Raw genomic sequence first — 14,809 nt, forward strand, 5'->3', positions numbered from 1 at the left:
TAACAGCGATTGGACCACCTCTTGCGCTAATGTCCATTCGCTTCCTCGGACCTCTTTTGAATGGCTCAGAGAATCTGCTAGGAAGTTGAGCTTTCCCGCAATGAACTGCGGAAGTAACAAGACCTTGTGACTTTTGCACCAACGTAGGATTCTCTGTGCAATCATGTTGAGGGTTGACGATTTTGTACCGCCCTCTCTCTTCAGGTAAGCTAATCTTTGAAACAACAGAGACTCCTCTACGGCTCTTAATTCCCGGACATTTATTGACTCCTCCCAATCCGAAAACCTCTAAAGGACCTCGGCCTGAGCTTCCTCCAGGGTTGCGCCCCAACCCTGATTTGAGGCATCTGAATACAGATGGATGTCCGGAATCTGGAGGGCGAGCCTTATGCCAGTGGTCAGATGAACCACTTCTGACCACCACCAAAGATCCTCGAGGCAGGAATCGTCCCAGATTATCACTGCGTTCTCCTCCCGAAAGTCCCAATGATTCCTGAGATGTACCTGCAGAGAACGCATCTGGAGACGAGAGCCTGGATGGAACTACGTAGGAGGGACAGAGATGACACCTTTCGCAGAAGACTTCTCCACTCTTTTGCAAGTTGCGCTTTGTCCGAGAAGAAGAGCTCATCTTAACTCACAATCGAATGCACTCGTTCCCGTGTCGGGAAAGCCCTCAAACAAGACGTCTGAATCTCCACACAGAGATAGATAATAGTCTGAGAAGGGGACTGGGAACTCTTCGTCATATTGATACAAATCCCTAAAGCCTCGCAGAGCTTTAGAAGAAAGTCCCTTGCTCTCAGAGCCTCCTCCCTGGAAGAAATTTGAATTAATCAATCATCCAGGTACCTCCTCATGTGAAAGCCCTGACGATGCATGATAGCAGATACAGTCCCAGTGGACCCAAGAAACGAAGTTATCTCTGAGATTCTGGATATATTGGAACTTGGAGATATGCATCCTTGAGGTCCACTGACACCATCCAGTCGAGTTTTCGGACTGACCTCAGCACCGACCGAGTCGTTTCCATACGAAACTTCATGGAAACGATGAAACGGTTCAGGCCTGAGAGATCTATGATGGGCCTCCAAGAACGGTCCGCCTTGGAGGTTACGAAGATTTGACTGTAAAAGCCCGGAGTGGTGGGAGGAATCTGAGTGAGCTCCAGTGAACAGACTAGGGTGCAGCCTGCCTGTGGTTCTCTTCCTAGTCATAAGAGCAAAGAAGAGGATCCAGCCAATAACATATGATCGGAGTTATAGAACTGCAAGATCGAGTCAGTCTTCTGGGCTTTTCTCATAAGGGAGAGATATGAGTTCCCCCTATGGGAAAGAAAAGAGCCATATGTTGGAGACTATAAGGCAAATACAAGTGATGGGTTTGTCTTATGTCCAGGCCCCCTTCCCTGCTTTCTAAGGGAAGGGGCAGATATTTGCTTCTATTAACTAATAAAAGAAAAGATAGGTTACTCTATGGAGTGTCTTACCTGCATCTGCGCTCAGTCCAGCACGTAACGGTCCAATGCGACTCTGTCCAGTTAGAGGAGCTGGGTAAGCTACACAACTTGTTGAGCAGCCACCACTGGTCCCAAGGAAAATGAGTCCAAGGACCTGTGAGCCTTCCTGATCATCTCACAAAGCCAGAAAGAAACAGTGTTCTTGGACACCTCTTTCTTGGAACCACTGGTGCTAGCAAGGAGTTGTCGACACTCGCGCTGGAGATGACAAGTCCTCTTCAGGTAGCACCATAGTGCTATAACAGGACAAAGTAGCATCTCGTCTAGATCATTACCAACGAAGTCACTCAGGGAGGGGATGGTGAAGGACTCAAACCTAGCGTCAGGGACCAATGGATTCTGAGTCTTCGCTACAAAATCTGGGACGAAGTAAAGTGTAACCAATCCCCAACCCCTCGAATGTTTAACATCGAAAGAAAGACCATGCAGTTTGCCTACTCTCTTCATGCTCAAGAGGACACCAAGTGGCATGGAGGACCCCAGGTTGTTTCCCAGAGGACACTGTATTCATGAATAAGCACTATAACCTTGTGAAAGTGCCTTTCCCATTCTTTCTGATGTAGTTCCAAAGTTCCATTGACAGAGGACCCTCAAGCCCTGCAAGATCCACAACAGGGTGTGGACCCTTCATCAAAGTCATGGCCTGGAAACTTAATTAATCATACTTCCTTCCAAGAGAATCAGACATTATCATTCATGTCACTAGTGTAACAAAGGTTGAAAAGAAAGTCAAATTAATCAACAACAGGAAGTCAGAAAAAATATTCAATGAACACTGTTAAAAAGTCCAACAGCTGTGTACAGCTTAACAGTAAATTGGCAAAACAAAATTAAATCCCTACAACAGGACGAGTCAGTGGGTCCCACACCACCTCACTTATTTGATGTTAGTTAATTACCTTGTTAATAAGCTTCAATGACCAGACCAGCTTTTTCTGGACAAAGATTTGTATCCTTGTTGGAACCAAATACAAGCAGTCCCTGGTTATCGACAGCCTCAGTTATCACCAATCCAGTTATATGGAGCTTGTCTAGCGCCAAAAATCGGCAATTTTTGGCACTGAAATGTGTCCATTTCTGGTTATCTGCACCATGACATACCTAACAGAGGTGCCTTTAACCAGTTATCAGTGCCAAAATCCAGTTATTGGCAATTTTCACTTATCATCAAGCCGTAGGAATGGAGGTCCCACCGATAACCAGGGACTGCCTGGACTATCAAATTTTCTTAACTAAGCTGTAAGTACATGTAGAATCAAAATGTAGAAAATCACTACTTAAAATTTTTTTCAAGATTCTGTACTCATAAAGCATCACCAGTCCACCTTCACTAGCCACTGCCAACAAGGTTTTGGATAAACTTTCTTTATTCAATGAGCACAGGTACCAGGATGCCAATAGTACTTAATTCTCTTCATGCAGTAAACTAAAAGCACAAAACAAAAACCATACCACAAAATCTGAAGGGTTATTCTATTAAAAAGGATGGTCAGTGTATTCTTATATTCATTTATACTATTCCCAAACTCAAATCTGCTCTTAGCATGAATTTTCATCTTACAATTAGTCAGTAAAAATAAATACATACAATTATATAGTATCAAAATGCAACACAATTACAATGCAAAAGGTAAAAGAAAATGATGATGATGATAATAATAATAATAATAATAATAATAATAATAATAATAATAATAATAATAATAATAATAATAATAATAATAATAGCCACAGTGCCCTTCCAATCATACAAAACTATTCATTCACAAGTTCTCTGACTGAAAGCCAAAGGTCACCTTGACACCATTACACATAATGGTTAATTCGTATTTGTTTATTACAAGACACATTTCAAAGATACAATAAAACATATTACATCGTTCCGAAGTATCAAATATCTTACAGGCTTGCTAATGGGTTTAAAGAGGTGAATCACATAAAGACTACAAACATTCTCTACTGAGCACAATGAATTTAGGTTCCGTTTAATAAATTCTTGACAAAATTGGGCACTGGAAGACCAAGAAGGAGCACAAAGCTACTTTATGTATGAAGTCACTTCATCTTGAGAGGACAGTCCAGAGAGGTTATTTTTGACATGTTTAAAAGTAATCCATAGCCACTAATCTAAAAAAAAATTTGGGGTATGTTAATTAATTACTACATATTACTTTAGAGTTTGTATGATCTTGGAAATTAACTTCATTACTGTAATATTTACTTGTTTTTTTTTTTTACTGTAGTATTTACTTGTTTTTAATACTTTTCAAGAACATGATCTCTACTAAATTTAGAAAATATGCTGATGAAGTTCTATTTTCATGAGATAAATGCAACCAATCCACTTCTTTGACACACCAGCATGCATTGAAAAAATATCCCCAAGAAATACATGAAACACTACATCACTACATAGCTAGCCTATATTATCAGTCACAAAACTTCAATACAAAATTTATTTAAGTGACTTTATTGAGCACTGCAACCAGAGTACAAACATTCACTTTAAACTGAAGCCTAACATATTTTCCACAAGTCCTCACTTCTATAAATTGTCTTAATGACTAGCATGAACATAAAATTTACAACTTTCAAAATACAAGGCAAGGTAGTACTCTATTACGCTGATACATAAATCTAAATAAGTGTACAAAGACTAATGCAGGGTTATCAGGAGCAAGTTTCCATTACTCCTGTACTATTTGTTACATGAAATTAAGCTGGTCCAGTAATTATCATGAGAAGCAGTGTTAATTAATAGCACCAATTATGAAGAGTTATGTCATCCTTCTTTTCAACTGGTAAATCACTATTCTCTTCCAAATCAACCAATTCTATGATCTTGAATGACATCTGACCTTCAAAGTCTCCCAAGGGTAGTGGTGTCTGCTGAACAAGTTTAGCATGTGATGCACTGAGATCAGTTGTCAAGGCTTTTACAGACATGTCACCACACATGATAGATGTTCCAGGCCAGGGGATGTAATCTAACTTAATGTCTGTTAGTGTAGGCATTTTCTCCTCAATTGTCTCAGTTACCTTTGGTAACTGACTCGACGAGTAAAAGTGAGGCACTCCTGTCAGAATTCCCTCTACACGAGCTTTGATGGGTTGTATCGAATGAACATTGTAGTATAAGGCATGCTGTTGTGAGGAGTTGGATGGCTTATACTGTATGGTTTTCAAACTTCCTAATGAACAGACAGATTCATTTACAAAAGTAACCAATATCAACTTCTGAGTAATAAAATCTAAGCACTCCACATTTTCTTTACCAAAGACAGAAAGGAGATCTGATGCCATGTTTACACGGCTCCGGAGACTGCGCATATATTCCACAGACAGTATCACACTTCTGTTAGCTATTTCCTCATTCTCACTCACAATTTCTCTCAACTTTTCAACATTCATCTTCTGAAAAAGAAAAATTAGTGTAAAAAAAGATTGAAAAATACAAAATACCCATATGTTATGGAAAGTATGTTAGTCAACTGAAAAAATTAGTTTGTGATAGACAGAACTGTAATATTAATGATAATTGTTAGAAAAATTAACATCCTGAAGTTAATAAATAAGTACCTGTACTGTATATTTTTGTGGATACTGTATTACAAAATTATAAGATCATAAAAAATACAAAAATGGAAAACGTTAAAAGTGAAACATACACACCACACAGAAAACAATTTTCCATTTATTAACTTGATGGTTTAGTAATCATATTCTATTCAAGAAAAGCATAAAGTATCAGCGCCAATACTAAAAAGCTACGCATTTATGTACTCAATTTCAATACATTTTAGAAAAGGAAAACTGCTTTTAATCTTGGAAACAATTTAAACTCCTTGGTATATCTTGACTAAGGGTCTAACACCTTGGCTTGAAATTACAACAGTATCCACAAACCCAATCATGTTAAGTAACTTTTCACTTCCATTTCATTATAATGAATCAATACTGCATTGAGTATATTAATTGAATATAAAATGATAATTTTTTTAAGTAATTTGTATTTTTCATATCATACAAACCTGAGGTCTTTACATATGGGATTCACTTTCAATGCAAGCTGGAACAGGCTGTTTAATTTAAAACAAGGTGGTTATTGGTAGTTCGTTACCAACTATAGGGGCGGTATCCCTGCCATTCAGTCGGTATGCATTCACTTTACCTTTTGGCTTGGGTAGTAGAATGATGGGTGGATAGAAGTGGGTCATTTATGTAAAGACCTCAAGTTCGTATATTAGGAAAAATACAAATAACTTTAAAAATTTGTCATTTGTTCGTACATGTATACAAAACTTCAGTCTGGAAATATCTGAAGCTTAATTGAGAGAAAATTTTAAGTTTTAATTGTTAGAAGACATTACCAAACTGTTATATAGAGATGAGATCATAAGAAGAGCAGAAAACAAAACAAGAAAAGAGGAGAGAGTATGATATATATTCCCTCAAATGCACTACTGTACACAGTTAGGCCTCAACTTATGCATGACCGAGTTCCATGAACTTTATAACTTGCATCTGGGAAATATTCAAAGAAACAATGAATTTCAGAACACAAAATTTTAATTTGCCATTTGTCACACACACTAAGAATGCATAGAATATGTAAATAAAAATTTCAGTTAAAAATATAAACTATGACTTGAAACTGGAAGTAGTATAACTATTCTTACAACTATGAATATCATTAACAAATATTACTTTAGATATAATGATTATTATTCCTTTGTATCTACAGTCATTGTTATAGTACAGTGGGGCCTCGTTATCCACGGGGGATAGGGCCCAGAACCCCCCCGTGATAAGTAAATACCCGTGTTATCCTGATACCCCCCTCAAAAATTGCTTAAAACTGCCTACTTTAATAGTTAACCCACCCAAGACCACTATTCCAATGTTTATAACTGCTTACTTTAGTTCAAACACCAAATATGTTTTCAACTATCACCTAAAACTAAATTCAAGACAGTTTTAAAGTTATTGTACAAAATTAGCCTTAAAAAATAAATGTAGTATATGTACTACTGTACATATGTAGCCTACTAGCCTAGGGATTACAGCTAGAAGCCTACATACGCATGGTGGGCCTCTTTTTTTTTTTACAAGGAAAGAGAGGATGAGTGGTAAGAGAACTATCAAAATTATGTAAATCATATGGGTACTCACCAACAATCTATGTTGATAAAAGATGGCGACGATTTTGCAATGCAATCCAGTAATATAATAACGATAATGCTACCAACAGTATGCAGCGAAACATCTCTTCCCTTCGTCACAACACGTTAATAGTATATTCCACGTAAAAACCTTCATCTGACCTTAAGGCGTCTTTCCCATAAGAGTAAAAGAATCAGGGCTTTTGGATGCCACATAATTAACTCGTTTATATGGGTACAATTTAAAGAACGCGCCGCACACCACATTTCATAACAACAACAAACAAACGTGAGTAGGCCAGTGTTGCCAACTGGGAATGGCAATTTCTTGCTAGATTTTGTACCATAAAAGGCTAAAAAAAAAATCACATACCGTATATACTCGAATAACGTGCAATCTCCCATATCGTGCGACCCCCAAATTTTCACCAATAAACAGTGGTTTTGTGTTTTGTCATGTATCTCATGTATCATGCAAGTTCATAAGGTTGGTGGTTTAACCTGCTAATGGCCGAGTCATTCAGATGTGTGCTGATGCTAGTCAATTTACGGTAATTTTCTTATTAATCTCGAGAATTGAATAGAAAATCTCAAGATTAAAAAAAAATCCCAAGATAATAAAATAATTGTAAAAATAACACGCCTTGGAGTCCTTAATCATTCTCTCTCTCTCTCTCTCTCTCTCTCTCTCTCTCTCTCTCTCTCTCTCAGGAATAAATACGTACGTACTGTAATTTGTCTTTCACCAATGGGTATCAGTAAATGTGTAGACATTGTGTGCGTGTTTAAAAAAATGTGCAGTACACACACATTCCGATGTTTCGGTTTTTGGAATTTTTCAGATTTCGGAAATGTGAGGTCAGATGCATAATCAAACAAACACCACTACTGCAGCAAAAACATTTTTTCCCTTTATGTTTTTCATTATTGTTATTTATTAATTACAGTTTATTTAAATAAATATTAATATAATACTGTTAAATGAATGTGAGATAATTAAGATCACCTATAATAAAATAGTGGGACAATTAATACCATATGTTCACTAATAGGTATTATTTTCAAAATGATATTGTTATAATACAATAAAGTTTCATACATACTTACCTGGCAGATATATACATAGCTGGGACGACGGAGTCTTAGCTATGTATATATCTGACAGGTAAGTTGATTGTATGAAAACAAACATTCCATAAAACACAAAAAATATATGTACATAACAATCAAAATATAATAATGTTTTGCAGTTCAACTTGTGAATTTTAACAATAAGTATGACTATATAATATATTTCACCATATCGATCTTGAAGTTGAAGAGTCGTAAAATTCAGAGGATGGTCCGGGAAAAGGATTTGTACTTTGTGATTACGTATCGCTACAACACCATGTGGTATTTTCATACCACTATATTGATGACGCATCGCTACGACACACTGGTGTTTTTCATACCACTATACGTTAAAGTTAAAAACATGACATAGAATCGACTTTGCGACTTCGTTCACTTTGATATTTTTAACGATACAATAACTATCATTTGTACTACTAAAACCATCTTCACATAAGTAATTTTTCTTAAGATATGTGTTGTTGCAAAAGCTAGCTTATACATAAAAGGCTTTTATAATTTAAGTCATCTTAGACATACATATGCACCCAAACTCATTGTGGGGAAATTTACTACTGTTTCCTCGGATATTGAAATACTTTAGCATCATTCAAACACTTTAATAATATAATGCATAAATACTAGGCTATACATATTTACATCGTATACAAATACTACATACAGTTATATACACATACTTTTATATACAAAGTTAGTCATATGAGTAGTGATCAGACGACAGCTGTGCACTGGACTACGTACGTACTACTTGGAAGATAAAACAAACAAAAATTTTGTTGTTGTTAGTCGCCGGGATAGATTAACATTTTTCCAGAGATTAAAAAGCTGAATTTTGTTTTGAAGGTATGTCAACCGCATTATTATATTATTGTTTTCAAGAAGGAATAATTATATAAAGAAAATTATTGAGTAATTTTTGCCGTCAGCAGTCAGAAAATCACGAACATGGTAACGTTCAAACCTAGTGCCATCCATGGCATATGTCTATAAATAGAACAGAAGCAGAGGGCAGTCATTGGATAACAGATCTCCATGGCTACCAACCAACCAATCAGGTGTTAGTTATACTACTCTGTAATTTCTTAGAATGAACGTTTACACACACGAAGCTAACGATGATGTATGTGTTTTGCATACAGTACGTAGTTTTAGTTTTTTATTATTAGTGTAAGTATTTTACTGATTTCATGAAGAATAGAATGATTCCTTCTCATTACTTTGAATGCAAAATGGCTTGAAGATTCTTCCGCAAAAAGAAGAGAAAAAAAAAATCCTTAGAAGATGATACCTATTTACTAACGCGGTTGACATACCTTCAAAACAAAATTCAGCTCTTTAATCTCTGGAAAAATGTTAATCTATCCCGGCGACTAACAACAACAAAATTTTTGTTTGTTTTATCTTCCAAGTAGTACGTACGTAGTCCAGTGCACAGCTGTCGTCTGATCACTACTCATATGATTAATTTTGTATATAAAAGTATGTGTATATAACTGTTAACTTTGTATATAAAAGTATGTGTATATAACTGTATGTAGTATTTGTATACGATGTAAATATGTATAGCCTAGTATTTATGCATTATATTATTAAAGTGTTTGAATGATGCTAAAGTATTTCAATATTCGAGGAAACAGTAGTAAATTTCCCCACAATGAGTTTGGGTACATATGTATATCTAAGATGACTAAAATTATAAAAGCCTTTTATGTATAAGCTAGCTTTTGTAACAACACATATCTTACGAAAAATTACTTATGTGAAGATGGTTTTAGTAGTACAAATGATAGTTATTGTAGCGTTAAAAATATCAAAGTGAACGAAGTCGCAAAGTCGATTCTATGTCATGTTTTTCCTAAACGCGTTGACTTAAGGGTATCGGCGGCCTGTAATTTTGGCGATATTGGCTCAAATTCGTGAAAATGAGTTATCGTCATATTTCCATACATCTGGGTGCTGGCCATTGCCACACAAAAGATAATATCGATACGAAGCTTTTTAAATGGTTTAAAGGCCAATTTAAAGGCCACATCCAAGTAGAGAATTAAAGGTCTGGTTAGGGGTGGTTTTACTATTTCATTTTGGATTCATTCTTCAAGTATTTGAGTTTCTTTTCATTGCATTTTGTTTCGTATGCCGTACAATATGTTTTCCTGATAGAGATGGCAACTCTTCCCATGACTGAATAACGGTAGCCACTTGTCTCGAGAGCGAATTCTTGTATTTGTTTTATGCAATCATCCATTTGTTATTTTCAAGCAATTACAATACTTCCTCAGACTTTTGGACATCAATTTTGTATTATATATACTACTAACATGCCAAAAAAGAAGTTTAGTAAACGAAGGGAAGCAAGCTCTTGCAATATAAAAACTTATCATGAAGCTAAAAGTATAGACAGAGCTAATGTAGCTTCTCACATGTCGCCACCAACCACGTGTGCTGAAGAGATGCCAAATACTTCCTATTACGAAGCTCCGAGGGAAATCTATTATTCCCTTGCACAAATATATCAAGATGATGATGATGATGGTACCGACGACTTTGTTTTGAAATTATCTGATGATGAGGAGGGGGAGGAGGAAGAGAATGAGCATTTTCAAGATGTAATTGCTGTCCCTGACGTAGCAGGTGATGTCGGTGTTTTATCAGGAGCCAACCTAAGGAGTTTTTTATTGAGAAGTTACATGACTGAAAAAGAAGATCTTCTGAGTGTAAGCGACGATGGAGAAATAGTTTCATTACCCTTGAGAGCTCTAAAAGACGCTTTTAGTTCGACGTATTGTGGGCAGTGTGACAGCAATATAACACTTGAAATTGATAAAAACAGTTTTGATGTTGACTTGAAACTAAAGTGTAAGTGTTTGGTGCCATCTGTTTTTCAATATACCAAAGTGCAAGCTAATGAAAGTGTGAAAACAGAACATGTCGGTGAAACAACAGCTTCATTTATATATCAAAACATGATAAATGGGGGAGGCTTGGCAGCCTTGAATAACACTCGAATTGCCTTAGGTGCCAAACCTTTAGCAAACAGCACTTACGAACGTTATAAAGAGTATATTGAACGGATTGCTGACCAGACCTTCAAGGAATCCATGAAAGAAGTTGATAAAGCAATATTTGAGTATTATGAAAGCATTGGGGTCAAACCAGATGAACATGGTAATTTACCTATCGAGGTAATATATGACGGCACCTGGATGAAAAGGGGACATCAATCCCCTATTGGCATAGGAGTTGTTACCGAGGCTTACACTGGATTTGTTCTTGATGGGGAAGTTTTCAGTAAGATATGTAATTCCTGCAGTACTTTGAATAATAAACTGAAAAAAAATAAACTAACAAAAGAACAATATGATGTAGCTTATGAAAAACATATACAGTCTGGAAAATGCAAAAAGAATTTTGACCAAGCTTCTGGAAATATGGAAGCTGCTGCTGCTCTCGCATTGTGGCAAAGATCACTAGACAGGAAATTCATATATAAAGTATTTGTCGGTGATGGGGATTCAACAGCATATAAAGGAGTATGCAGTTTGAATGAGGGCACTGGTCCTTATGGCAATCCATATCCAGTACTCAAGGAAGAATGCATAAACCACGTTCAGAAGAGGATTGTCTTTCGTCTCATGGCCTTGAGAAAAAAATATGTTTCTAAATATGTAACAAAAACAAACAAAGTTATGTTTAGGAGTGAGCTTGGAGGACTCAATAAATTGAGTGACAGCACGGTGATAAAGATTGGAAAATATTTTGGCATTGCAGTAAGAAACGGAGCTAAAGACCCCACTGACCCTATAGATACCATGAAAAAAAATATAATGGCAATATTTTTACATCTGACTAGTGATGATAAAAATCATGATCATTCTCAGTGTCCCGTTGGCAAAGATAGCTGGTGTTTTTATAATCGTGATTTGGCAATGAATTTATCTCCCAGAAGTCACAAGAAGATGAAAGTAAAACTCCAGCTTACAGAGGAACAAAAGATCCCAGTTCGCCAAATATTTGAAGAGCTTTCCTCTGATGATTTACTGCAAAGATGTGCAAAAAGGTCGTACTCAAAACCTAAATGAATCATTCAACAGTAAAATATGGGCAAAGTGTCCAAAGGTGAGACTTCATGGGAAGGATACTGCGACCTTTGCTTTTCATGTTGCTGCAACGGAACATAATATCGGCTATGCGGCAAGTTCATTGCTGCCTATTATGAGAAAAACGACAGGAGAAAGCCTGAAAGGCCTTCAGATGAAAGAGAAGACCAGGAAACGAATGTCTGCTATGCATTCAAGAAAGCAAAAGAAGCAAAGAACATCAAAAGGAGGATATGAAGGAGGGGCTCATTAGCCTTCTAAACACTTGGCAGCGCAAGAGTAGAGTGGCGTTCTACGATAACCCCCCAAAAATAATATAAACTATTTTCTTTAAGTGATAAATGTTTTTGTTTTTTTAGAGGGAATAATATATCTTATAAAAGAGAAGGAAACAGGCGCCATGTAGGCTTTTCCAAGAAACTTGTTATGCTTCTAAATGCAAAATAAATGGTTAGGAAACTTTAACTGCGTTTTTCTCAAAACATACATTTTCTACATTCAAATTCTAAAAACTCCCTTATTTATGAATGGATTTTAATTATCTAAAAAGCAATTTGAATAAAGATAGTGAGAGAACACATCGGCAAATTCATTTTTCTTTTTTCTCTCAAAAAAAATTTTTTTTACTAATATCTAATACATAATTTTATGGTATTTTTATTTATTTTTTTAAAATATTTTTTTTAAATAGCACACATCACATATTAGATTTCTGCGTTTGCCGTTTTATTTGATAGGAATTAAACTTTCTGCTATTAATTTTTTCTTTAAATTGAATGATAAATAAGGAAGGAGATACACTTTAAAAAACAAATAAAAAATGCTATGTTTTAAAGAAAAATATTTGTTAAAAAAAAGAGTTTTCATCTAATTCACCTGAAATTTTGTGTGCATCTTCATTCAAACTAGAGGTAACACCTGAGGAAGTTTGAACACCGTCACTCAAAATTAATTCCCGACCCCGCCGATACCCTTAAAGGAGAACGTTATTTTGGTTGTTTTATCACTGCCACAAACCCATAACAATGCAGTGTATGTATGATAATTCTAAACTATTATTCACTACCAAAATAACGATGATATTTTGTATTGAAAATTAATGTTACATATATTCCAAACATTATTACTACGTAGCATGAATAGTACTATAAATATTTCGAAAGATAATCTTGCTGTGAACGCTACCATAATTTGATTTTCATATACGTGCTTACATTTTGTCAGCTGGCTGGCCTCGCATAGATAAAATTGATTTCACTGATATGGAATTACTCCACGAATAGCCTTTGTATTATGAAGATATGACGACTTAAAGGAGAACGTTATTTTGGTTGTTTTATCACTGCCACAAACCCATAACAATGCAGTGTATGTATGATAATTCTAAACTATTATTCACTACCAAAATAACGATGATATTTTGTATTGAAAATTAATGTTACGTATATTCCAAACATTATTACTACGTAGCATGAATAGTACTATAAAAATTTCGAAAGATAATCTTGCTGTGAACGCTACCATAATTTGATTTTCATATACGTACGTACATTTTGTCAGCTGGCTGGCCTCGCATAGATAAAATTGATTTCCTACTGGATCTTGGAATTACTCCACAGAATATAGCCTTTTTTCTGGGCTGCAGGCTCGTGTCGCTGCGCGAAATATCCTTTAATCTATTATTTCTAGGGTAAATGTACTAAACACATACCAGAGAATAAATAAAATAAAGAAAAAGGTCAGTATAACTGACTCGCTCACCCTCCAAGAGGGTGTCGGTATGAACACTAGGCGAGCGAGACCACTACCACGAGCCAATACCAATAGAAATCTCCCACAACAAAAACCCTCCATGAGGAGAGCCGACCCACAGAGTGAGCAGCTCGTACTACTACTACTCCATCCCATGCTGCCGACTGCTGCGCCTCTGGTGGTCATCCTTTTCAGTTAGCGCACATGAGTCACACGTGATATTTTTCTCTCTGTGTTTTTTGTGCCCTTTCGTTGGATTTATCTATGATGGAGCGTGCAGCTATTGCAGCAGCTAAGTTAAGTACTCAGTATTTATGGTTAGTTGGTTTTTTCCGGCCCTCAGTCAGTATTTGCCGTTTTTTAGGTATAAATACGACTCGGGGTCGGAAGCATGGCAGCATGGTTCTGCCGCGTGGTGGGTTCGTTCTCGGTCTCCCATACCTAGAACATCCCCTTATCTATATACGCTCTATAATTATTATCCATTTTACTTAGGGTACTGTCTACTCAGGTTTGTCATGCATGCATGTCTTTTACCTTATGTAGGCTTCTTCTTTCCAGACCCTAGTCCCGGCTCTTAGTATCGGCCTCTGACTAGCTTTGAGTGGTAGACTTTCCTTCGGGTTAGTCGTACACTCCTGGATTTTTTCTCCTACTTTATTGTTTTCTTTCTTTTATTTTATTTTATTATTTACCATGTATTTCGTTGTGGCTAGGTTAGTTAGGCTCTGGCTTAGCCTAGGTCCTGGCTCCTTGAGCTATGCTACCGCTCATCAGTTCGGTTGCTTGCCCTATAGCATCTCTCTGATCAGTCGGTTTTTTGGCCCGTAGGTCTCCATGCTACACTTTTCAGTTCAGTTTGCCTTCCCGATAGCATCTCTCTGATCAGTTGGTTTGGTTCCTAGGCTTAGTTATCTTATTTTAGTCTTACCGCCTCGTGGTCACTACGCGATCCACGAGACAGCCAGAGCGCTGCCCAGTCCCCTTCCCCCCTCCTCCCGCTCTTCCATAGAGTCGGGGGAGGGTGGGTCGGTCTGCCCACGCTCGCTCCACATACCGAGCATGCCTCCCTCTCTCCCCCCAGGCGGAGGGCCAGGGAGACGGGACAGACCCTGACTGGACGCGACCTCTCCGGCTTCTCGGTC

General features: G+C 36.8%; 1 protein-coding gene across 2 annotated transcripts in view; it reads right to left on the reverse strand.

The window, feature by feature from the left end:
* Positions 1–3,730: 3,730 nt before the first annotated feature.
* LOC135195664 (uncharacterized) overlaps positions 3,731–14,809 on the reverse strand; it is a 184,731-nt gene continuing 173,652 nt past the window's right edge. For both annotated transcript variants that reach the window (XM_064222037.1, XM_064222036.1), the window contains exon 2: positions 3,731–4,933. In XM_064222037.1, the coding sequence (XP_064078107.1) occupies positions 4,274–4,930 (657 nt within the window). In that variant the 5' untranslated portion in view covers positions 4,931–4,933 and the 3' untranslated portion in view covers positions 3,731–4,273. The remainder of the gene's footprint in view (positions 4,934–14,809) is intronic.

Source organism: Macrobrachium nipponense, chromosome 16, assembly GCF_015104395.2.
Source record: "Macrobrachium nipponense isolate FS-2020 chromosome 16, ASM1510439v2, whole genome shotgun sequence".
Lineage (NCBI taxonomy): Eukaryota > Metazoa > Arthropoda > Malacostraca > Decapoda > Palaemonidae > Macrobrachium > Macrobrachium nipponense.